We start from the raw sequence: 27,076 nt of genomic DNA on the forward strand, positions 1-27,076 counted from the left end.
CTGCACAGGGATCCTGACCCTGCGCCTGATAGGCTGCAGACCGATTGTGGCTTTTAGCCTATGGCAGAGCAGGGAGATGCCTCCCTGCTCTGTCAGTGTACAATAGTTTATTCGTCATATGGACACAGATATTATTAAATGTGGCGTCGCTACTGCTGTAGCAACCATAGCGGCTGATAGCGGTGCCACCGGGCATTGTAGGTCTGTCTCTGGTGACATGGGCGGGCCCCCTCATGCCGTGAGCCCCAGCGTTAATTTCCTGCAGGATGGGAATTGGATGTCTAGTCAAATGTTAGAATCTGTCAGACCAAAAATAAATAAAAGTTTCAAGTAATTTAACCCCCCCCACACACACACAAAACTAGACATAATTGCAGGGCTGGGGGATTTTGGCAAAAAAAATAAAAATAAAAAAATCTAGATTTTATTAAACTGAAAAAATAAATTAATTACCAAGACAGAGTATATATGGTACATTGCTAGTATACAGTATATATGTGTGGTGCATATGTGAGCAGCCGGTTATGGTTCCCATATACGCCAGGAAAGCTCCATACGTACACGCTTAACGTGTCCTTAGGTTACAATTAGCCTGACAGGGGCCAAGAGTGTCTTTTTGGTGTCCATTGGGCCGATATATATTGGTATACCGCAAAAAAGTAGACACAGACATGCGTTTAACATTACTATAACTTGCAATAATGCCCCCGTGCATAAATGGGGAGTTTTAGACATTATGGGGGAGATTGTTCAAAACGAGTACAAGACAAAAGTGACGAAGTTACCCATAGCAACGAATCTGTATTACCTATATTATATCCACACCGTATCTATTATATAAACGAGAAGGACGTGGTGTCCGAAGCTCACATAGAGCTCCGCCCACAGCCCAACCGCCAGTTAGCTCCACTCACAGCCAGAAGACTGAGGAAGGAGATGTGAGTGATTAGTGGCGTAGCTATAATGCCCCCATCTCCCTCCCATACACCATATAATGCCCCCATATGTACGGACCTAATAGAAAAATAACATACTGACTTACCTATCCCTGTTCCCCGCCGGGTCAAGGATCCTTCTCCTCCGTTCTGTGCGATGTGAGTGACTCGGTGCAGACAGGTGCGATGACGTCACTACATTGCACCTGCATTTGCAGAGCTGCTCACAGCACACTGAGCACAGTGCAGAGGAGGCAAAGGATCCTCCACCTGTCGTGGGAACGGGAATAGATAAGTATGTGTTTTATTATTTTTCTATTTGGTCCGTACATATGGGGACATTATACTGTGTGTGGGAGGGAGGGGGGACAGATAGATACTGTGTATGAGAGGCGAGAGGATAGTCTGGTCAGGGGTGGTAAGATAAGGGCCCAGCATGGGCCTCCACCATTCTACACCCTATGGAATAAAATCAACTATAATTTTAACCAGAAGACTGGCGTAAATTATAATAAATTTGTTGGGCTGCGATGGTCACGCCTCTTTCCCAGAGGCCACGCCCATTTGTACAAAAGTGGCGAGGGTGGAGCAGAAGGGTGCCATTTTGCGACTTTTCTATGCCAGAAAACTGGTGTAGAAAGGTTGAACAATTACTCCCAAAGTCTTACATGTACCCCCACATTATAAATGGAAACCCCAGCAATACTTACACAAATCTAGTACCAAGCAAAATCCACGCTCCAAATGGCGCTCCCTCCGCTCTGAACCCTACGGTGTGCCCTAACAGCAGTTTACTTCCACATATATGGCACAAACCATACCCGGGAGAACCCTTTTAACAATTTTTGGGGTGTGTGTCTCCAGTGGCATAAGCTGGGCATGACATATTTGCCACTGAAATGGCATATCTAGGGAAAAATATAATTTTTTAATTTGCACCATCCGCAGCGCAATCATTTATGGAAAAGACCTGTGGAGTGAAAATGCTCACTACTCCCCTTAATAAATGCCTTGAGGTGTATAGTTTCCAAATGGGGTCACTTTCTTTTTATTATTTCACATCTGGGCCTCTGTAGTTGTGAACCAATATTTTGTAAATCGCCAAATTAGGCCTCAATTTTGCATGGTACGCTTTTACTCCTGAGCCTGGTCGAATGTCCAGGCAAAAGATTAGGGCTACATGTAGGGTTTTTCTAAAACCGGGACACTGCATAATAATTAGAGAGCCGTCTTGTTATGGTGGCAAAAGCTGGGCACTACACATTGGCATATCTATGGAAAAAATCCCATTTTCACTCTGCATAATCGAGTGAAATTTCTACAAAACACCTGCAGGGTTAACATGCTTACTACACCACTAGGTAAATGCATTGAGGGGTGTAGTTTCCAAAATGGGGTCACTTCTGGGGGGTTTCCACTGTTTTGGTCCCACAGGTGCCCAGAAACCAATCCAGCAAAATATGCACTCAAATTGGCGCTCCTTCCCTTCTGAGCCCTGCCGTGTGCCCAAACAGCAGCAGTTTATGACCACATATGGGGTATTACCGTACTTGGGAGAAATTTAATTTTAGAAAAATGCTAATTTTCTCAGTTTTCGTGTTTCTCAAACACAATGTATCCACCACATTTTACCACTAACATAAAGTACAATGTGTCACGAGAAGACAATCTCAGAATCGCTTGAAAAAATAAAAGCATTTCGAAGTTATTACCACATAAAGTAACACATGTCATATTTAAAAAAGAAAAAATTGGCCTGGTCCATTAGGCCAAAATGGGCTGTGTCCTAAAGGGTCAACGCACACGATGCGTATTACGCGGGGCAAAACTGCAGTGTCATACAGTACCAGCATAGACAATGAGTGCAGAATATCTCAAGTACACGCTGCAGTATTTTCCCGCGTGTAAATTGACCTGGGGTGCAGACTTTAAAATCCGCAGCATGTCAATTTATCTTGTGTTTCCGCTTGCGAATTGTGTCTGACTCGTTCTAAAAAAAATTGCAGCATAAAACTGCACCTAGTTCCGCATCAAAATGTAAAAACCGCAACTATAAACGCATAAAAAAACGCACCATTAGGTGCGGTGGTAGCTGCGGAATTACGTGCGTATATCTGTGGATTTTCCGCAGAAATATACGCAATGTCCTACATAACTGTGTCTTACATATTGTTATACATTTTAGAAGCTGAGGATTTCAATATTAGGAAAATTAATTTTTCCAGTACATCCCTCATGACAGCACCACAGGAGGTTGCCCTATTGACCTCTGTAGGGACAGGAAGACAGAGAGGTTAAAAGGCCCCTCCTACCACCCACTTGCCAGTGTTCTTCCTGTCCCTACAGGGTCAGGAGCAGAGAGAAGTTGCTCCTGTGTTGCTGCAGGGGGGAAAAAACTCGAGCAGGGGGCAAGATCGGAGGGTCCGTGCACTCCCCCTTCTCTTTCCCCTAAAGCCTAGGCTAACACCCCTCTAACGAGAGGTCCCTTAGTTCCCAACCTAAGACAGGCAGGGTATCTTCGCTGTGCCGCATAGCAAGCCTCAGTCGCCGGCTACACCTCAACGAATAGCCGCGACCGGAAATGACGTCGGGCTACTTCCGGTCCGCGGCCATCTTGGAAGGCGGGAAATTCAAAACGCCTGCATTTAAAGGGACACGCATAGGTATGTAGTTCGAGCTGATACCTCTAACTTGGATTGATTTTGTGGATTGCATAATGCATTGCCTGTTACCTGTCGCGGTATGGAACTTCCTCGTCCTGACGGAACTCCAGATATGTCCCAGGGTCACGTGAGTCTCACCCTTGGGGTAAGGGTTATGACTCCTTATGCATGCACACCATACTTTACCTACCTTCTGTTTTCTCTAGGATAAAGATGCCTCTCAGAGACAAACTGATAAAAAGGTTAAAATATGTGCGACTTGTCCAAAAAAATTGCCAGGGTCACATAGGAAACAATTGTCAGGATTGTTTTGCAAAAATACTAAAAGAGGAACAACCAATGTTTGTCTGAACTTAGGGCTATGATTCGTGAAGAAGTGAGTCAGTCAATAGCCTCCCTCGCCCCTCCTCAAGAAACTCCCTCAAACTCCCGGGCAAAAGACCACGGATTGAAGTGGATCAAAAATATTGTCCTCCTTCTCAGGGGTCTGACTCAGAGCAGGAGTGTTATTACCTATCGGAGGGTGAGTTAGAAGGAGAGGAACTCTTGCCTTCAACTTCATCCACTCAAGAGAAAAAAAAATCCTTCTCTTCCGAGATGTCTGATACCTTAATCCAGGCAATACGGGAAACCATGGATATTCCCGAAGAAGACCAACCACATACCATCCAGGATGAGATGTTTGGAGGTCTAACGGAAAAGAAAACAGGTTTTTCCGGTAAACGAAAATCTTAAAAGAATGGTGACAACTGAATGGGAAGATTCAGAAAAAAGGCTCTTCATTTCGAGAGAGTTTAAAAACAGACTTCTCTTTGATCCAGAAGACACTAAACCTTGGGATGAGATCCCAAAAGTAGATGTCCCAGTAGCCAGGGTTGCTAAAAAAAAAAATGCAATCCCATTTGAAGATTCCTCTCAGTTGAAGGACGTCATGGACCGAAAGGCAGACGGGCTACTGAAAAGAGCGTGGGAATCTTCCTCTGCTTTGATCTCGACTAATATCGCGGCCACATCAGTAGCAAGAGCAATGTTTATATGGTTAAACCAGCTGGAGACCCATTTGATGATGAAGACATCACGACAAGACCTATTAATCTCTACCCTTACTAAAGATGGCAACCGGATTCTTGGTAGACGCTTCAGCGGAATCTATTAGATTTGCTGCCAGGAATGGGGCTCTCTCAAATGCTGCTAGAAGGGCATTATGGCTCAAAATGTGGTCAGGAGATACGAAGTCCAAGAACAAATTATGTTCTATCCCGTTTACAGGGTCTCTGATGTTCGGTCCTCTCCTGGATAACATGCTGGAGAATGCAGCAGATAGGAAAAAGGGGTTTCCTGACGAGAAACCAAAAAAACCCCCTCAGTTTGGGAGGTTTCGCCAACAGAGGGAACCTACCTTACAGAACTACAGCGGGAAAGGGAAGTCCGGTCGCTGGAGTTACCCCAAAGGAAGAAGGGGTCGAATATATCTCCTTAACCCAATAATTCATTTCAGCCCTCAAAGCAATGACGCCAAGAGCGTGGGGGGGAAGACTCCTACAATTTTATCCCAAGTGGACGGGAATAACCCAGAACCCCTGGGTTCTAAAGATCATAGAAGAAGGGTACAAAATAGAATTTTCCTCCATTCCTCCAGAGAAATTTCTAATAACCCAATACCAAGCAAAAGACCATCATCCGATCCTTATCCGGGATGTCCAGAAACTACTCAAATTGAGAGCCATTACTCCAGTTCCCCACAACGAAAAATTCAAAGGCCACTATTCAAAATCTTCTTAGTCAAAAACCCAAACGGTTCCTACAGGACAATAATCAACCTGAAGGTCTTGAACAAGTGGGTGAAATATCGAAAATTCAAGATGGAGTCTATCAGATCGACTATTCCTCTAATAAGGGAAGAGGCATCAATGTGTACGATCGATTTAAAGGATGCGTATTATCACGTTCCTATCCACCCCGCTTACCAGAGATTCCTCAGATTCGCGATTCAGAACGGTCCTTCCATTCTCCACTTCCAGTTTGTCTGCCTCCCTTTCGGCATTTCCTCCGCCCCCAGATTTTTTACAAAAATTATGGCAGAGATCATGGCATTCGTAAGAAGTCAGGGCATAGTAATTATCCCATATCTAGACGACTTCTTGTTGACAGCAGATACTCCGTCTATCTTAGACAGTCATCGGTCACAGGTTCTTTCCCTACTACAGGAATTGGGATGGATAATCAACTTTCAGAAGTCAAGTCTTCCTGCCCAAAAACAGAAGGTCTTCTTAGGAGTACTACTAGACTTCTCCCTTCAACATTCCTTCCTCCCAAGAGAGAAACAAATACTCCTACTGGCAGAAGTAAGGAAATTTTGGGGGAAAGATGCCTGTTCCATAAGGGAATGTATGCGGATGTTGGGAATGATGACGTCTTGCATCCAATCTATTCCATGGAGTCAATTTCACTCCAGACCCTTACAGAATCTGATCTTGTCCCAGTGGGATCGAAAACAGAACTCCCTGAATTCAAATTTCCGAGACCGTGAAATCATCCCTCCTGTGGTGGCTCTGCACAAACCACATAGACAAGGGAGTCCCTGGAGAATGGTCCCTAAACAGGGAAGTGTTTCTGTCCTTAACCCGAAGATGGGGTTATCCACAAATAGACCTGTTTGCCACAAGGAAAAACTCCCAAGTAGAGACATTCTTCTCCCTAAATCTCAGAGACAACCCATTGGGAGTAGATGCATTGTCCCAACCCTGGGACATGGATCTGGCCTATGCCTTTCCTCCGTTTCCTCTAATACCAATGGTATTAAGAAAAATCCAGGAAGATTTGACAGCTCATCATTATTCTTCCCTATTGGCCAAAAAGAAGTTAGTTTCCAATCGTAAAATTCCTCTGCGTTGGAAGACCCCATCATGCTCCCGGTCAAGGAGAATCTTCTCTCCCAGGGTCCCTTATTCTTTCAGGGAATAGAAACTCTGAAGTTGTCAGCCTGGATCCTGAAAGGCAGATCTTGAGAAACCACGGTCTGTCAGATGAGGTAATTTCAACTATCTTATCAAGTCCTAAAGAAGTTACCTCAAAAATCTATCAAAAAATATGGAGACCCAGGACCAGACCCCTTTTCTCCCAACATCGCGAAAATCCTAGATTTTTTACAATAGGGATTCAAAAAAGGGCTTAGCCCTAGTACCTTTTAAAAGTGCAGATTTCAGCCTTAGGTAATTTTTTTAACACTCCCCTGGCTGAACATCGGTGGATCAGAAGATTCACTCAAGCGGTCTCGAAACTGAAACCTTCCCTAAAGAAATCCTTTCCTACCTGGGATTTGAATGTAGTGTTAACGACTCTTTGTGATCCCTTTGAGCCACTCGACACCATTAGTATGCATTTTTTTTTAACTCTTAGGCGGGATTCACACGACCGGGTCGGGTCCGAGCCCGAGTGCCGGCCGGTAAAATCGGCCATTCTGCCCGGCCGGTTTGCATAAAGTTATGCATCCGTGCCGGGCCGGGCAGATCCGGACAGTGACATCAGCGGCAGCTCCTGAAGGGGAATCCCCATGTGTTCGGGGATTCCGCTTCAGGAGTTTCCCCTGATGTCACTGCCCAGATATGGACAGAGACATCAAGCGCTCTGTCCAGGAGCGGAATCCCCGAACACACGGGGATTCCGCTCCTTCAAGGAGCTAAAGTGCGGCTAGCACATAGCAGAGCGGGGAGATACCTCCCTTCTCTGCTATAGTGGCGTCGCTACAGTAGTAGCAGCCGCAGCTGCTGCTGCTACTAGCGGCGCCATCAAAGGTGTCGCCGGGCCAGGGCGCTTTTAAAACAAGCAGGGGAAGGGAGCCAGCGCAGCGCTCCCTTCCACCTGCTGTACACCCCGGCCCTGCAACACAGTGTACAGCGATGCCATTCGTCAGAATGGCATCAACTCCTCCTCCTCACATGCACTCTGCGCTGTGAGGAGGAGGAGATAGAGCGCAAGAGCCGGAAAACCCGGCCGTCACTCGGGACACATCCCGGTGATGGCCGGGTATTACCCGGCCCCATAGACTTCTATGGGAGCCGGGCGGCCGGGTACCCGGGCGAAAATAGAGCATGTCCTATTTTTTGACGGGCGGTTTTCCCGGCCGTCAAAAAATCGGTCGTGTGAATAGCCCCATTAGGGGTCTATTATTCCTAATGCAGCCGGGTGCCGGCCGATTTATGAACGGCCGGCACCCGGCCGGGAAACCCTGCCGTGTGAATGAGGCCTAAAAGCTGCATTCTTAGTCGCTATTACTTCAGCAAGAAGGATTGGAGAAATCCAATCTCTGTCGGTCATAGAACCCTACCTAAAATTAGAAGAAAATTAGATCATTCTAAAGCTGGATCCTTCCTTTATTCCAAAGGTATCTACTGCTTTCCATCGAGAACAAGAAATAATTCTACCTTCCTTTTATCCAGATCCAAAAAACCAACAAGAAGAAAAATTCCATTGCCTGGATGTCAGGCGAACAATTTTTCAGTATCTGGATAGAACCTCCTCCTGGAGACGAGATAAAAATCTATTTGTCCTGTTTGGGGGAAAGAATAGAGGAAAGAGCCTCAAAAGGCTCTCTAGCGAGATGGGTAAAAACTACCATACAAGAAGCCAAGGACTATGTGCCCCACAAGGCATCAGAGTCCATTCAACTAGGGCAGTTTCGGCATCCTGGGCAGAAAGAAGAGAAGCCTCTATGGACCAAATCTGCAGAGCTGCCACTTGGTCAAGCCATCATATGTTTTGCAAAGATTATAGGCTCGATGTTCTGTCCGATACGGATTAAGTTTTGGACGGAAAGTCCTCCAATCCGTAGTCCCGCCCTGAGCATTAGAATTTGGTGTTGCTCCTGTGGTGCTGTCATGAGGGATGTACTGGAAAATGGGAATTAGACCTACCGGTAATTGTATTTCCAGGAATCCATCATGACCGCACCCTTACATTCCCTCCCTTATTGAAATTTTGATTTGTGCAATTAACATGTCCGTTATTATCCCTAGAAATAAAATAGGGTTGCATCCATCCTGGTGTAGTAATTGAAAAACACTGGCAAGTGGGTGGTGGGAAGGGCCTTTTAACCTCTCTGTCTTCCTGTCCCTACAGAGGTCAATAGGGCAACCCCCTGTGGTGCTGTCATGATGGATTCCTGGAAATACAATTACCGGTAGGTCTAATTCCCATTTTGCTAATTTTCTTTAAAATTGTAGAATGATTTTTATTTATTTTTTTTTTTTTTTATATATATAAATTAAACCTTTACCACTAATCTAAAGTATGTGTCATGAAAAAATCTCAATCACTTGGCTAAGTAAAAGCATTCCAAAGTTATTACTACATAAAGTGAATGCCGAAATAGACTTTGTTCTAAAGAAGTTACAAAATATTGCACTATTTGAGTGGGCTAAAATCGAATGCATTGATTTCAAGAGACCATGAGATATCTTGATAAACTTAATATGTACACATTAGAATGTGTGTGTCTTTATGTACACTTCTCAAAAACTTTCCTATCGCACCCATTTTTTGGATTTTCACTTTGGTTTTTTTCTCAACCCCCACCTTCCAAAAGCCAGAACTTTTTTTTTTTTTTGCCATCAATATATGCCATATAATGTATTGGGATAAGTGGAAGTAAAATATTTGCGGAATAGGAAAAAAACAGCGATTCCTGAATCTTTTTGGGGGGGGGGGGGTTTGTTTTTACGGTGTTCACCATGTGGTAAAAACGACATGTTCACTTTATTCTGCGGGACAATACGATTACGGTAATACCAAACTTATATATATATATTTTTTTACTACTTTTACAAGGAAAAAACTTATTGTTAAAAATAAAATTTTCGTTTTGTGGCAATATTCTGAACCATAACTTTTTTTTACTTTTCTGTAGATTGAGCGGTATTATTTTTAAGTATTTAAATAAGCAGGCTTACTGTTTTTCCAGGGCGAGCTGTAGTTTCTTTTGGTACCATTTCGGTGCCAAAGAACATGAAACTTTTTTTTTTTTTTTATTCCATTTTTTTGTGGGAGCTGAAGTGACCAAAAAACAGAGATTCTGGCGGATTTAAATGAATTAATTTTTTTAATATATTTTTACGTCGTTCACCGTGCGGACGAAATAATTATATATTGTAATGGTTCAGACTTTTACGGATGCATCAATACCAGTTATGTTAATTATTATTTCTTTATTTATTTTTTTCATTGTGCTTGAGGGAAAATTGTAAAAGGTGTTTCTTTTTTTTTTTTCTTCTTCATTAAAAAAAACAAACCTATTCTTACTTGTCCCCCGTCCCCCCCTCTAGGGGACTTGAACCAGCAGTAACTGAGCTAAAAATCACGGACAGACCAAAATTATTAGGGACACATTACAAAATCTTTGCCTGTGGAGTGCTAGGAGTGACTCGCCAATCGCATTCCCGCTAGTAGCTTTCCCACACTAACTTAGTTTCGTGAGTCCGACTCACTCACTCCGCACCATCGCTACCGCCAGGGCCTGTTTTAGACCAAGTGTGGCCCTTGGCAAAGTTAAAAGTGGGGCCCCAAATACTGCATTATTGTATCAATAATGCAGGCAATTCAGAAGTCGATGTGTAGATAACTAGTAAACTAGAAGGGAAGGGGGGAAAGATGGAAAAGTGTGTGGGAGAATTGATGTAACTTAGGAATAAATTCTTGATTGATTTTTTTTTTTATATCACATTTACCGTTAATAAACAGTAGGCATGAATTAGGTGATTGCAGAAACCCCTATTTTTCTGCATCTAAAGTAGAGAGTTATACTTGTTACTAATGTGCGCCCAACCTTGCTGTACTATAGTCGTTTGTGGATGTTGGCCATGCATAGAGCGGTACCTGTGAGGATGGCTGGCATCCACACCTGAATTGGGACAGGACCTTCTATGTCAATACCAGGGCAAATATACTGGTATTACGAACAATGAGGTGGATTCCCTGTGTGCTGTACTGCCAGAAGTGCTCAGGTAGTTTCCCCAAGAACGGGCTGCTGCTAACCAGCGTGGTATGAATGGAGGAAGCATGAGAGCGATTGCAAGGGGCAGGCCGGATGGGGGCTGTGGAAGGCGCAGTGTGCTGCTGCCCTGTTCTCTGATGACTCCATTCTCAATCAGAGCGGAGGAGGTCAGGTGGCTAATTTGAAAGCAAGACCGCAAGTGGAATTGGTGATGTGCTGCCCAGAGCGCTGTGGCTGTATGCCCAAGCACAGTCTGCTGTGTGCTTCTGCTCCGTTCTCCTAAATCTCCGCTCTCAACCAGAGTGGATGCGGTCAGGCGGCTTGTATGATAGCCAGACCACAAGTAGAATTATAGTAGCCCTATAGCATAGCTTCAATTCAACTAATAGTCTAAGTGCCTCTGTTGGTTGGCTGATAAAAACATGCAGATAACTGCATCACTGTTTTCTAGCACGTCCAGGAGTTTTGCAAGGCCCGAAGTATATGTCACCCTTCTCGCGCATACACTAATTTACATATACAGTTAAATCATACCACTCTACCGGATTAAATATTACCTGCGTACTGTTACTGAACACAACTCACTATTATAAGACCAATATTACCAATAATAACACAACATAAGGTCCAAATAATACCGCCACACCATAACCACAGTGACTGAGTAATTCCACCTGCTATTACTGAATAATACCACCCCACCATAACCACGTAGTGACTGAATAATACCCCCATACTTCTACTGAATAAAAACCACTATACAAAGACCAATATTACCACCATATAGTGGTATATGCCAGTAATGCACGGGAGCTCTGCAGGCAATGTAATATCACCACCATATAATTATAGGAGCTCTGAAGACTATATGAGTGATTACAGCACGTTTTATATCCAGTGACTCACAGGTGAGGTTTTCTCTGATTAGTCGTTCACTTTCCCTTTTTTACTCCATCTGGCCCAGACCACTGTGACGACTTATTCCAGCCACGACTCGTCTCTGCAGAATCTGACACAGACATGTTGGTTCTCGCTTTTCCAGCACCCTCCCTACCTGTACCCCATCCTCTAAACAAGCTCATAATCCACAGTGACCCAGATAGTAATAATCTCTTTTTAGTGCTGGACACAAAAGTGCCCCATCAGTAACTGTGCCTCCCACATAGTAATAATATCCCATTTGTGCCCCCTGTAGATAGCGATACACACACACAGCCCCCCCCTTTGTGGAGAGTGCCACAGAGCCCCCGGAGCGGTAGCCTACCGCCCTACGCGCTGCCTGGTGTGACTCACGTTTAGGAGCATGTCACGCAGCGGTGGTCTGAGTGGGGTTGCTGCCGGCCTGGGAGTGGACCAGTCCAGTCACCTGACCTCACGTCACCAATGTGAGGTCAGGTAACTAGACTGGTCCACTCCCGGGCCGGCAACGACCCCATTCAGACCGCTTACTCACTTGGTCTTGGCCTGCATATTTTCAGATTCTGCAGAGATCAAGCGAAATCTTAAAATATGCCCGCGGCCTCTTCCCTTTGAACTTCTCATGTACATTTTGGTGCGTGTGCAGTGCAACGTTCTGGGAGAATGTAACCTTCACCATGGCATCTCAAGACTTTCACGTCTATCACATGAGTTCAGTGTGAACCTGTTCTCTTCTGTGAAGAGAACGGGGTGCCAATGGTGGACCTGCCAATTCTGGTGTTCTGGCGAATGCCAATCGAGTTGAGCTGTAAGCACAGGTGCCATTACATGAGGTCAGGGCCATCATGCAGTCGGTTTCTGATAGTTTGGTCGGAAACGTGCATTCCAGTAGCCCATTGGAGGTAGTTTTGTAGGGCTCGGGCAATTCTCCTCCTGTTCCTCCTTTCCCAAATGAGCAAACACCAGTCCTGCTGATGGGTGGATGCCCTGTCTGGCTCTCCTGGTATCTTGTGTCCTGGTATCTGCTCCATACTCTTGAGACTGTACTGGGAGACACAGCAAAGCCTTCTTGTGATGGCACATATGGATGTGCCATTCTGGAGGAGCTGGACTACCTGTGCAACATGACTGGGCTGCAGGTATCGCATCATGCGATCAGTAGTGACAAGGACACTAGCAAAACTAGACAAAAATCTATCAGTAAGTATAAGAAGAGAGGAACGGTCTGTGGCCACTAACTGTTAAACCATTCCCTTTTTGAGGGTTGTTTCTGATGCTGCACCAAACTTGGTGAAAATGATTCACAATTGCTCATGCTTCTTAGCTGGACAGATTGATATCCCTGTAGTTGAATGGACTTGGGGTTATACTGTGATGCTTAAGTGTTGCCTTAATTTTTTTGAGCTGTGTATGTAGAGATATGTTTTGTATTTGTGTGTATCTATATTAATGTATGACTTTTGTCTTCTAACAGGCGATCCACTGTTAGACTGACTGTAGAAACACATTCTTTTTCTAAACCTGTGCATAAGAAGGTAGGGCAACATTTATTTAGTAGTGAAAATGTGATATAGTGCCGTGTAGGAAAGGAATTTATTATTAAATCAGTTCAGGATCTTATGTCCCCCTGTAATAGCATCCAGCTCTTGGTGAAAATAACTGACTGTTAGGGCTCATTTACACGAGCGTGTTATATGTCGCACAGACCTATATTAGTCTATGGGGCCGTGCAGACAGGTGCGTGATTTTCACGCAGCGCATGTCCGCTGGGTGAAACGAACGACCTGTTCTATATTTGTGCGTGTTCACGCATCACGCACCCATTGAAGTCAATGGGTGCGTGAAAACCACGCTTGTCCCACGGAAGAACTTCCGTGGGACAAGCGTGATTCACGCAAGAGCACTGTAAAGGATGAATGAAAACAAAAGTACCACATGCTTTTCTGTTTACAAACATCCAAACAGTGTCCTAATGATGGCGGCTGCGCGAAAATCACGCAGCCACGCATCATACGCTGATGACACACGGAGCTGTTAAGTGCCTTTTGCGCACGCACACGCTCGTGTAAACCCGGCTTAAAAGGGAGTCTGTAACCAGAAATTTGCCTATCAAACCAGCAGCACTGTAATATAGTGTAGCCTCATCTGAATCAAATGTATTTTTTAGCTGAGTGTCACCGTTGCCGCGAAAATCACTTTATTCCTTATATGCAAAAGTTTTTTGAGCATCGAGGGTGTCACCGTTGCCCCAAACTCCTCTAACTTCTATCCCCAGTCTGACCCTCCCTACTTCCTTCCTTTGATTGATAGAGCCAGGCAGTGTAGAAGACGTGATCATGCCTGGCCCTGTATTGTTCATGAGCGTGCCTGCGCCTCTGCTTCCGAATCGGCGCATGCTCCGTAAAACCATGAAGTTTAACCGGTCCAATCGGCTGTACTGCACATGTGTCGATTTATGTCACACTGCACCTGGGTGTAGTGTGACGGAATTGGCACATGCGCAGTACAAACTTCAGTGATGTACTTCGCATGCGCCAATTTGGAAGCAGAGGCGTGTGATCACGTCTTCTACACTGCCTGGCACTGACAATCAAAGGAGGAAGGTAGGGTTGGACTGGGGATAGAAGGTAGATTAGTTTGGAGCAACGGTGACGCCCTCGTTGCCCCAAAAAGATTATTTGCATATAAGGAATAAAGTGTTGTGGTTTTTTTTCCGCAACGGTGCCACAAAGCTGAAAAATTAAAAAAGCATTAGATTCAGATGAGGCTACACTATATTACTGTGCTGCTGTTTTGGTGACCGACTCCTTTTAAAGGCAGAGAGCAAAACCTGCTTGGGGTTGTCAGGTACTTTTTATTTTAATAATTGTGTTTATTTCCGGTGTTCTCAAAAGTTGGACCTCCACTGTTCAGACATTGATGGTCTATCCTAAGGCTATGTACACTGTTTTTTTTTCTTGTTTTTTTTCTTTAAATAAAATGCGTCAGTGAGATTGGTGCAACTCTGTAATTACCTGTTATCGATCACATCTAAGTTATGAACTTACATGTGATCGATAACTGGTGGATCGCGCAGGACCCGCTGTCACTTAACCGGTCAGTGCCACTGACCTGACGGATACAGGTTTCAGAGCTAGATACAGGTGCTCTGGATACAAAGCAGCTGTATCTGAAAAAGTAAAAGTATTTTTTAATAAAACGTAATTATGAAGTTTCACCAATCACACTGACACATTTTTATATAAAAAAATAGTTTTCAAAGGTGTATATAGCCTTTAAAGTACCACATAACCCCTTTTAATTGTGGCCTGAAACCGTGTAACAAAATTGAAAAAATAAAAATAAATCCAAACTTGCTGCATTGTATGTGTACACTGTCTCTCTTCTTGAAACTTTCCTAATTCTTGAAATGGGCAAAAGATGCAAAATTACAGATTAGCCTATAGTATAGTAGCTGAAGTTTTTTTTTTTTTTTTTTGGTAATGGTAAGCACACAAAGCTTGGCCGAAACCATGGCCACATGCGTTGGCGAATGGGATAATGATTTTGCCAGTAATACCCGTTTTATTGGCTAAATTGTGTGACGAATGGCTGCACATGTGGGCTTGGTTATGTCTGCCTGTAGCTGCTGCGCGCTGTTCGCAGTGTTCTGTCGACAGCGTACTGCACAACTATCCATTTTTGTTTTTTAGATTGGTGCCCATGTCTTGTAACATATAAATGTCAGATATTTCGCTGACACCCCACCCCCCCCAAAAAAAAACAAAAAAAAAACCCTATGTTCAACAGTTAGACTGCATGGATAAGATGTGTAAGTTATTTTTTATTTATCTTTTTCTGCTAGGACCTAATTGTTCGTCTGTCAGATGATACAGATCCATTTTTCCTATACAATCTCACTCTAGGGGAAGAAGATTTTCTAAGGTAAACTTGAAAATATATTTGTGTTTGGGTTTACTTGGTTTTGCTAAATATTGTATAAAAATTAGACCTCAAAACCACGGCTTGTAGAAGTACGTACTTTAAAGAGGCTCTATCAACAGATTTTCAAACCCCTAGCTCGTATTGCAGCAGATTCGTATTGCAATGTAGATTACAGTAATGTTTTTTTTTTTTTCAAAAACAAGCATTTTTTTGCAAGTTATGACCATTTTTATATTTATGCAAATGAGCCTTAAGTACAACTGGGTGTGTTTAAAGTTATGCACAAATGGTCGTGTATTGTGTGTGTAACATCTGGGTATTTTTGCTTGTTTTACTAGCTGGACATTGTGAATAGAAGTGTATGATGCTGACGAATCAGCATCATCCACTTCTCTTCGTTAACACCCAGCTTCTGGCAGTGCACAGACACACAGCGTGTTCTCGAGAGATCACGCTGTGACGTCACTTCCTGCCCCAGGTCCTGTGTCGGACGAGCGAGGACACATCGGCACCAGGCGACAGAGGCTACAGTTGATTCTGCAGCAGCATCGGCGTTTGCAGGTAAGTCGATGTAGCCTCTGTCGCCTGGTGCCGATGTGTCCTCGCTCGTCCGACACGATGCAGGACCTGGGGTAGGAAGTGACGTCACAGCGTGATCTCTCGAGAACACGCTGTGTGTCTGTGCACTGCCAGAAGCTGGGTGTTAACGAAGAGAAGTGGATGATGCTGATTCGTCCGCATCATACACTTCTATTCACAACGCCCAGCTAGTAAAACAAGTAAAAACGCCCAGATGTACATACACAATACACGACCACTTGTACTTAAGAAAGGCTCATTTGCATAAATATAAAAATGGTCATAACTTGGCCAAAAATGCTCGTTTTTGAAAAAAACAAAACGTTACTGTAATCTACATTGCAGCGCCGATCTGCTGCAATGCGAGATAGGGGTTTGAAAATCTGGTGACAGAGCCTCTTTAACAGTTCGATTTAATGTAAAGCTGATTTGTAAATCAGTTTGGTTTTTTGTTTCAAATGTTAAAACTAGAGATGAGCGAACCGAAACAGCCGAACTTTGATATAAGTTCAGTTTGGCACAAACCAGAATCTAGTGCGGTTCATTTTTTCCGAATCTGGTAAAACTGCTAATATTAAAGATAGGGGGAGAAGTAAGAATGACATGATCTAAGGCCAGCCTATAATGTCTTGCAAATCGCTCTTCCAGCCAATAAGGAGGAGTGAGGTCAGAGCCAGCATAAAAGGCTATGTGCTATGCTTCAGCAGACGAAGATCTCTGACGGAGAGTGACACAGTGAAGAACATAATCCACAAAACTTATAGGTAGATAGGACCAGTCCTGAGCAGAAGAACCGTGAAATGACAAGCTATAAATTGTAGGGAGAGTTAGCGGTGTGTGTGTGTGTGTGTGTTACACAGAACAGTGTCTGCTGGGCTGGCTTTTGTGCACTCAATGACCGTGTATTGCATCCAAATTGAAATCCTATCACACAGTAAAGCTGCTTTTTTTTGTCCGTTGCCCAATCAATTTAATCTAAATGTTAAAATAAAATTGAATCTTTTGGCCCATTGTGCGCTTTTTTTAAACTGCTATACAGAAATTGCAGTGAAAAGCAGTGGCATTGTGTCACGTAGGGTGCCTTAACGGTATGGCAGCTGGCCAACAGGACACAGGTCAAAGTCTATAGTTCGTATAGGTGTACCTGTGGTAGCTTCAGACAGTAGCAATGCAGGCTCAGGCAGACACCAGGCATGGTGTAACAGGACAGGCGTGGTACACAGCACAGCACAGTACGACTCTAACTCAATACGGCTCTTGACCAGAATAGCATGGGATACAGGTTACAGGTAGCAGGAACGGGAAACACTGGGAAATGGAAGACCCTTAGGAGAACATTTGCAGAGACAAACTAGGGTAATGACAACAACTCTCAGGCAATGCAGGAAGTGGCAGAGCCCTAAATTATAGTCCAGGGAGCTCATGGGCTAATTTGGCCTTTATTTTAGGTGCGCGCGCTGAACCTTTCAAGAGCGGGCACGAGCGCACCCTATGGGACACACCAGAGCGATGCGGTAGTGAACGCTGGCGTCTCCTGAGGAGGAGATGGGACCAGCGCTCACTGATCCATGGCTGCGGCCGTCAGGAGGTAAGCAAACCTGGTGGTCCGCGGCCATGGGCATGAGACGTTGGACATTCGTGTTTTGTCCATCGAACAAACCATTTCATATCAATTGTTACTGTGCAAGATTGAATCTGCGCCTGTTGTGCACATTTTTTCAAATACTGTACAGAAATTGCAGTTGGCACTGCAGAGAGTGTTGCTGTCTGGTAAAAGAAAGGGTGGGAAAGAACAGGGTAGAGGAATAAACACCCATGCTATGTCCTCTGCTAGTAAGGATGTTGGTGCCAGTACAAGCGGCGGCGGTGGCGCACTTGTTCATCTCCGAAGGAAGACCGACGCTATGGCTTTGAGCCAGGTTTCAGTGGATTCCTACTCCTTTACAGTTACTTTGCACACTAATAGAAGCCTTTCCCTTCCGTCATCTCGGTCTTCACTACCACCACCTAATGGGATGCCACCTTTTTTTATCCTAAGAGCCAGCACCCTGGTTGCTACGGATAAGGAAGATACTCAACAACAACAGTAATGATGAGTTGTTTAAGGACAGTCCGCTTTTGGAATGTGTTGCGGAGATGGTGGAAGCAGTGGTCAAGGCTCAGCTTTGAGGTTGTGGTGGCCGTGGTATTTATGGAGGTGGATATGAGACATCAGAACAGACTGAGCGAAGTGGCGGGGATGATGATGTGGTTTTGGACAGGATGTGGGAAACGGATAATGAGGAGGTGATGACCTTGTTAGAGGAGGGTGGTAGTGGCGGCACTAGAAGTGCTAAAGAGCCAAGGTAGGGCCAGAACATCTGCAAAATGTTCCAGGCTTAGGTCTGCTTGTATGGTCCGCTCAGGAGCAGGTGATGGCGACACTACTGCTGCTGGCTCCAGAAAAAAAGCCTGCCAGATGAGAGGTGTAACATGGCCGCGGCCATGGACATCTGTGTTCTTGGCGGCATCTCCGGGCACGGCCTTAAAGGGCCAGTACGCGTCAAGTTGTTAATAATCCGTAATTAGCCCAGAATGCTGCTGGACTATAAAAAGGGCTCTGCCCACTTGATCCTTGCATGAGCGGTTTTATACCTAAAATTTGTCTTGCCAATGGTCTCCTAGTTTTTTCCAGTTCCCAGTGTTACCCGTTCCTGCTGCCTGTACCCTGTATCCCTAGTTGGACAGCTGCTATTCCGCTACGCAGTACGGCCGAGTGGGTCCACACCCCGTGCCGTGACAAGGGGCAAACTCCAGTGGTGGTGGGAATACTAGCTCTTTACAGCACTCTGCCGTGTGGCAGTTCTTCTGTACCTTCCCGGAGGAACAAAACATGGCACAGTGCTGAATCTGCAAGCAGAAAGTAAAGTAAGGCGGGCCAGGACACAAATGTAGAAACTACTACTCTACGTGAGCACATGGAGTGGCATCACAAGGCCACGTGGGACAATCAAATTGCCCTACAACATGATCAAGACCTTTCTGCTGCTGCTCCAAATCCCTGTCATCTGTCTAGTAGCCGGGCCTCATCCACAGGCAGTACAGTCTCGTTGTCATCACTGTCATCTAGTGCTTCACCGTCCCATCAGTTATCCATAATGGAATCTATGGCCAACAAACAACGCTATGTACCCAGTTGTCATGCGGCTGAACTCACGCCTGACCAAGTTGTTGGTGGTGCAATCGCTTCCATACCACCTGGTTGAGGCCAGCGCTTTTAGGCAACTGATGGCATGCGCTCAGCCTAGGTGGTGGATACCTAGCCACCATTACTTTTCCAAGAAAGCCATCCCTGCCTTGCACAATCATGTGGAGGAGAAGGTGGGCCACTCCTTGCAATTGTCGGTGTGCAGCAAGGTGCGCGCCACCGTCAACACGTAGAGCAGAAACTATGGGTAGGGACAGTGCATGTCTTTCACGGCCCACTGGGTCAATATGGTGCACCACCACAAAGCCAGGCATTACTAATACTGACACCTCCACAGTTGTGCCGGTCTGGTTCAACTCCGAACACCAGGGGCCTCATTTCCTCCAACGGACGTCTTCCTGTCTCCGACTAGGCAGAGCTTAGCTAACACTCCCCTTCCCTCCTTTCATAGGTGCAAAGTGAAGTGCTACAACACCGTATTACATCTGCTGAGCCTGGGTGAGAAAAGCCACACGGGAGGAGTTGCTGCTCTGCATGAAGGAAGAAATCTCACGCTGGCTGTCTCCTTGCAAACTCACACTGGGCAATGTGATCGCCGATAACAGGAAGAACATTGTGGCTTCACTGCGCCTAGGTTACATGACACATGCTCTGTTCATGACACTTGATCAATCTGGTCGGAACATGTTTCTTAAAAACATATGCTGGTTTGAAGGTTGTGCTCGCCATGTCCAGGAGAGTTTGCGTTCACTTTAGTTGTTATGCGTTTGAGCATGCCCTCCTAGACTTGCAGAGACAGAATGGTCTGCCTGAACGCCGATTGATTTGCGACGTTCCAACATGCTGGAATTCCAGCTTACACATATTGCACCATCTGCTCAAACGGCGGAAAGTGGTGAATTATTTTTGCTCATGCAGCAGTCGTGCAGCTTTTGGAGCCAGGGTAATTTTCAGCTCCCACAGTGGCAGATGAACATGCTGAACAACCATGGCAGTATTGGGCAGAGATAGAACCAACCAGGCCCTCGGAAATGATTGCGAGCTGTATTCTTCATTTCTTGCGCGCTGACTACTTATCTGTTTGCTTCATGCCAACAATAAGACACTGGATAGCCACACTTCTTTTAGACACTGTTTTAAATCCAAAATGGGGGAATTTCTTCCATTTTTCAAGAGCGAGGCAAAATTGGCTTATCGAGAGAAGCTATGCAGCCAGCTTGCCACATCTTTCAAATGGCAGACACCTGCCGTGACCGGAGGGGGCACTCTCTGCTCCATGCTTGGCCAACGCTCCACCGCCTCTGTCAGCGCTACCACTGCAGCAGGCATCAGCAGCCATTTGAGTTTGGAGAACATGATTACATCCAATATGCTGATCTGACACCCCTCACCAAAGGGATGTTCACCACTACCTGAACAAGCAAGTTCAGTCCTACCTGGACTGTGCTCTTCCAGTTACCCGGAGTCCAGACCCCATGGAAGTCCGCAGATTGGATCTTTGCCAAGAACTGTCCCAGTTTGCCATGGGTCTATCTTTTCCACCCTACAGTGTAGCGTCAGAGAGGGTATTCAGTATGGCAGGTGGCGTTGTCACCCCTAAACAAACAAGATTGTCCGCCAAACACAAGTTTGTTCAAATGAATCTGGCATAGTGACTTTTAAAACACCTGTACCTGATGGCACTGACTAGATCTGCCATTGCTGCTGTTAATTCGCTACAACTACTACAACCAGTCCACCACCTCTGCTGTCCACTCACTGCTTCTACGATCACCATTTCACCGCTCCTGGTGTCGCCCGCTCCTACCAGGCCTACGCAACCACAGATCTCCTGTCCTATCCATTGTATTATACTGTGCTGCAGCTACTTCTACTACCACCATGCTGCTGCTACTACCAGGCCTACACAACAACCACAGGTCAACCAGATGATCTAAAAAAAAGATTATTTTTTGGGGCTTGTCCTTTAATAAAAAAAACTATTTATTTCTTCACTTTCTGGGATGCCAATCCTTCTGCTACTCCCCAGAATGGCATAATTTTTTCACTTTCCAGGCGTGAAACCTGTTGCTACTGCCAATAAGGGATAATTTTTGGACCGCTTGGAAAAAAAGCCAATGCTTCTTCCGATATCACAGTGTATGTATAAAAATAGTCAGGCATCTGCCAACCCCCCAAGAAGGGCTAATTTTTAGACTTCTTTCTTTAAAAAAACAAAACCTAAAAATGCGCTTCTTTTTAAACAAGCTGTTAGTTACCACCGGCTACCATCCATTTAGCCATAGCCATACATGTTGCCGTATCTTTAATATTACTTTTGCCTTTAAAACCGCTCAAAAGTACTTAGATACACTACTACGTGACCTAAGCGTGTTATACAGGGCTTTTAGAACTCTTAGGCAGTGTTATACATGTGTTTTAGGGCTGTTGGTGAGTTTTGGGATCGGTTCGAACTAATTCAGTCCGAACCAGACTTTTAACCGATGTTTCACGAACCGGCTGAACCAAGCTTTTTTTAAAAACTCGCTCATCTCTAGTTCAAACATATTAGCCTAGATTTGTTACAAATACCACACACAACACTAACTACTAATGTTAATTCTTATATTTGGTAGACGCTGCTTTCAGAGTCCTTGTTGAGTATATGATCAATAGAAATAATTGCCTGTCGGCAAAAGGCCCTTTTTAACAACTACAAGCAAAGTAAAATAACAAATATTTATTAGGCTATTAGAGCAAGGACACACTACATAGAAATTTAAAAGTTGATGTTCACTGCTGATAGTAACTGGCATAGTGCAATGTGTGCCAGTAACAAGATGCAAAGTGTCAGCGGCTGCAGCACGCCACACTCTGACCAGAGTCATGGTCAGTATCCGGGATCAGCAGTAACAAATTAAAATTTCAAAGAAGCCCCCCCGACATGTTTCACTGCAGATGCAGCATCTTCAGGGGTATCGGGGCTAATGACAACGCGCCGCGGAATTACTGGACGATGCCACGACATATATTACGATCATAAAAAATCCCACTGATCTATTTTTAAAGGATCTGTGCCAACTGCTCAATGAAGCGAGAAAACAGAATCTGATTACCAGTGATGAATTTAAACAGATGTACAACCCTTGCCTTACCCTGGCGACATGCTATGTTCTACCAAAAATTCACAAGGCTTCTCGCCCAATTCCGGGCAGGCCTATTGTGTCGGGTAATGACAGCCTTACCCAGGGTATAAGTACATACATCAATGAGATCCTTTCCCCTTTTGTCACTTCATTGCCGTCATTTCTTAAAGACACCAAGGACACCATCAACAGGATCCAGGAGATTCACGTCACTCCATCCACATTTATCGCCAGTATCGCTGTTTAATCATTGTATACTAATATTCAGCATGAATTTGGTCTCACTGCAGTTGCACATTTCCTTATCACCAAGGGTATTCAATTTCACGCACATAATAAATTTCTATTGTCATTACTTCGTTTTCTACTGACACATAATTATTTTCTATTCGATCATAAATTCTATCAACAAATAATGGGCACAGCAATGGGCACCGACCTATGCAAATTTATTCTTGGGGTGGTGGGAGGATACTCGAGTATTCACCAAGGAATTGTCCCCTTACACCTGTCACATCCTATTCTGGGGGAGATTTATCGACGATATTCTCCTCCTCTGGGATGGTGACTTGACTCTATTTGACAAATTCATGGTCACACTTAATAATAACAAGGTGGGTATGAAGTTCACTCATGTTATTCACAAAAAGGAGATTATCTTCCTGGATCTTAAAATCTCTCTGGATCCTGCTGGTGGTGTACATACAGACATCTCACGGAAACTAACATCAACTAACAGTCTATTACACTGGGAAAGCCACCATCCTATGGCCCTCAAGAAGGGCATTCCCATTGGGCAATATCTTCGAGCCAAAAGGAACTGCTCTGATGAGCGGTCCTTTGAACTGGAATGCGATGGACTTTTTTCCAAGTTCCGTGCACGGGGATACCCAAAGAAGTGGCTGTACAAAGCGTATGCTAGGGCAGGAGCGACTGATAGGAAGGAACTCTTATATGAACGGAAATCAGCTGATACTCGACAACCTCAAACTAACTTTAAACCTACGGTACCGACCAACATCAGATGTGTTGGCACCTTCGATGCGGGCTCTCACCAAGTACGGGAGATCCTGCAGCGACATTGGCCAATGCTCCTGGCTGATCCTGACCTTCAAGATGTAGTTTCCCATACCCCCAGCATTGCCTATCGCAGAGGCAAGAACCTGCGCGACTATTTGGTACACTCTGGACCGATGGTGGCATCTAAATGCTTGCTTAAGTCGTCAATTGTAGGATTCCATCCCTGTGGCCGCTGTTCGTTTTGTCACCTGATTCCTACAGTCAAACAATTTTCTCACCCACTTGATGGTAGACTATACAAAATAAGACCGTTTATTAACTGCCAAAGTAAGGGTGTAGTCTATATTGCCAAGTGTCCATGTCCTAAGTTCTACGTAGGAAAAACAGTTCAAGAATTGAGGAGAAGAGTTTCCAAACACTTGAGCACAATCAACCAGAAGGAGGACATGCCATTGTCTAGACCTATTCGATCTATGCATGGGGGTGATATTCGCTCTTTACAATTCTGGGGTATTACCCAGATCAAATTGGGCTCCAGAGCTGGCAATTTAGATCGCAGGTTGCTACAGGAGGAGGCCCGTTGGATCCATCGACTGGGCACCCTCAGTCCAGGTGGTTTAAATGAGGGGTTTACTTTTGCGGCGTTCCTTTGACCCTAGGACAATTAGGTCTCTGTACCTATTATAGCTCTGCTATTATTACTTTAAACACGACATTGATCGAGTACCATTACCCATTGGTGGTTGGCCATTACAGATGTGTTCTTCTTTTTTGGAGATCTTTGATATTGCTGTAATATTGCTACATAGGTAGCTAGTGGTATTGATTTGCCTCTTCCCATCATTCCTACTTCCCTACTGTATGATTGTTTGTTCACTGATAAGTGCACTACATTTCTTTTGACAACAGCGCCACATTCTCATTTATATTTTGCAGTGTGTCATTTGACATAAACATGGCAACTTTAGCATAAATATGACATGTAATGAAATCTCGATACGCAGTTTACAGATTGCATCTAGATACAAAACAACACCAAAATGGACTGTCACACCAGCCTACAACATAGCTCTTTGAGTACGTCTTGTCTTCTTCAATACTTATGTTTATCCCCACGTATGCGCTCCAGTGGCATTCCCATCCTGACTGTGATTCTATCTTGTTAAAGTGAACCATTGCACATGCGCTGCTGTGCTGTTGACTGTGAGACTCTGTCTCCCCACGGTGGTCTATTGCGCATGCGCCACTACGCTACGTCCTATTGGTCTTTGTATGTCGGGCTTGCTATTTGTCCTGTCGCTTGTCCATCACTGGTGTGGGGGCTCGACCCTCCATGTCAGTTTCTATTGGCCACTACATTAATGAAGTGACAGCTGAAGGCAATCCTTCCTGCATATAACCCTGAGAATTCCGCGGCGCGTTGTCATTAGCCCCGATACCCCTGAAGACGCTGCATCTGCAGTGAAACATGTCGGGGGGGGGGCTTTGAAATTGTAATTTGTTACTGCTGATCCCTGATACTGACCTTGACTCTGGTCAGAGTGCGGAGTGCTGTAGCCGCTGACACTTTGCATCTTGTTACTGGCACACATTGCACTATGCCGGTTACTATCAGCAGTGAACATCAACTTTTAATTTCTATGAAGTGTGTCCTTGCTCAAATAGCCTAATAAAAATGTTGTTATTTTACCTTGCTTGTAGTTGTCAAAAAGGGCCTTTTGCCGGCAGGCAATTATTTCTATTGATCGTTAACTAGCCCACCAACTATTTGGGTCTTGTTTCCATTCTTGAGTATATGAACCTGTTTTTTAATACTGCTGGAGTTAAGTCACAAATCTATCTTTCATATGCATATAGTGTGTGTGTGTTTTTTTTTTTAATCAATTAAAATACAAAGCAAATGATCAGAAGAGAAATTTAATCAATATTTGATATGACCACCCTTTTGCCTTCAAAACAGCATCCATTATTTAGCTACACTTGCACACGGTTTTAGAAGGAACTCTAAGGGTATGTGCACACGATAGCAGGCATTTACGTCTGAATGACAGACTGTTTTCAGGAGAAAACAGCTGCCTCGTTTCAGACGTAAATGCTCCTCCTCGCATTTTGCGAGGCTTCTCTGACAGCCGTAAATTTTGAGCTGTGCTCCAATGAGTTCAATGAAGAACGGCTCAAATTACGTCTGAAAGAATTGCCCTGCACTTCTTTTGACGAGGCTGTATTTTTACGCGTCGTCGTTTGACAGCTGTCAAACGACGACGCGTAAATGACAGGTTGTCTGCACAGTACTTCGGCAAACCCATTCAAATGAATTGGCAGATGTTTGCCGACGTATTGTAGCCCTATTTTCAGACTTAATACGAGGCATAATACGCCTCGTTTACGTCTGAAAATAGGTCGTGTGAACCCAGCCTAAAGGAACTTGTAAGGAACCTCCACCAGGCTTCACTGTTGCCTGCAGGCAATCCATTATTGTACCGCTCTCCAGCCCTTCGGCAGACAAACTGCCGTCTGTTACCGCAAAATATTCCAAATTTTGACTCTAGTCCAGAGCAACGGATGTCATTTTGTTGCCAAGTTTTCATGCATAGTTGAGTCACTTGACCTTGTCGAAGGTATGGCTTTTTGTCTGCAATTCTTTAATGCAGGCCACTTCTGGCCAGACGTCTCCTAACAGTAGATGGGTGTACCTGGGTCCCACTGGTTTCTGGCGGTTCTGAGCGGATGGCACTGCTGAACATCTTTTGAAGTGAAGTAAGCATGATATGTCTTTTGATCTGCTTCACTAAGTTTCTTTGGCCGTTTTTGTGCTTCTTCAAAAACGCTTGAACAGCACATCATGAAACCCCATTTTGCTTCGAAATCTTTGCCTGAGAGAGACCTTGCTATTGCAGTATGATCACAGCAACAAGACACATGGTAGTTAGTCTTATCATAATGTACGTGTGATATGAATCGATCTTTCATAACCTCAACTTTTTGTAGCAAGGTTTGTCTGTTCCTCGTCCAGTTTTAAGCCTCTTACACCGCTGTTCGTTACAGTTGATGACTGTTTCAACCTACATATGAAAATTATGATCGTTATCACCTGTTTGTTTTGATTGGTTTCTCATACACCTGAATAAAATCCTACAAAATCCATGACTGTGTGCAAGTGTACCTAGAAGAATATGCTATTTTGAAGACCAAGGCTGGTCATGTCAAATATTGATTTTGATTTTAGATTTGTCTACTGTTCATTCGCGTTGTATGAAGTGTTTTTTTGTTTGTTTTTTTAATGTCAATTAACACCTCTTCTGTTTTTATAAGCATTCTTATTTTGCAGCATTTTTCCACAAATGCAGAAAACTCTTACACAGTAGTGTGTGTGCGTGTATATAATAATTCTTCTTTTCTTTTGTATTATAGTCTCAAAAACCAGCAAGGATTGTTAGTGGAATTTTCTGCATTTCCACAGAGATTCATAGACCTTTTGGAGCAGTGTATATCTGAACAAGATAAGACTGTACCTAGGTATGTGAGAGATATGTTCTCTAATATCTATAGATTTTTTTTATATGTTCCTGTATACTTTTATTTGAGTTTAGTTACAGTACATGCAGTGCTGCATCTGCCATGAGGCCAGGTGAGCCGACGGCCTCAGGCGGCACCACCTACCCAAAGGGGGGGCGGCATTTTCAGCCCGGGACGGACTGGACCGGGGGGAGGGGCCATGCAGACGCACATAGCAGACG

General features: G+C 44.5%; 1 protein-coding gene across 1 annotated transcript in view; it reads left to right on the forward strand.

Annotated features, from left to right (window-relative positions):
- LOC142742591 (spindle assembly abnormal protein 6 homolog) overlaps window positions 1–27,076 on the forward strand; it is a 129,568-nt gene that overhangs the window by 25,307 nt on the left and 77,185 nt on the right. The window contains exons 2-4 of the mRNA XM_075852515.1: window positions 12,979–13,039; window positions 15,349–15,428; window positions 26,751–26,855. Of these exons, the coding sequence (XP_075708630.1) occupies window positions 12,979–13,039; window positions 15,349–15,428; window positions 26,751–26,855 (246 nt within the window). The remainder of the gene's footprint in view (window positions 1–12,978; window positions 13,040–15,348; window positions 15,429–26,750; window positions 26,856–27,076) is intronic.

Source organism: Rhinoderma darwinii, chromosome 1 (genome assembly GCF_050947455.1).
Source record: "Rhinoderma darwinii isolate aRhiDar2 chromosome 1, aRhiDar2.hap1, whole genome shotgun sequence".
NCBI classification, from domain to species: domain Eukaryota; kingdom Metazoa; phylum Chordata; class Amphibia; order Anura; family Rhinodermatidae; genus Rhinoderma; species Rhinoderma darwinii.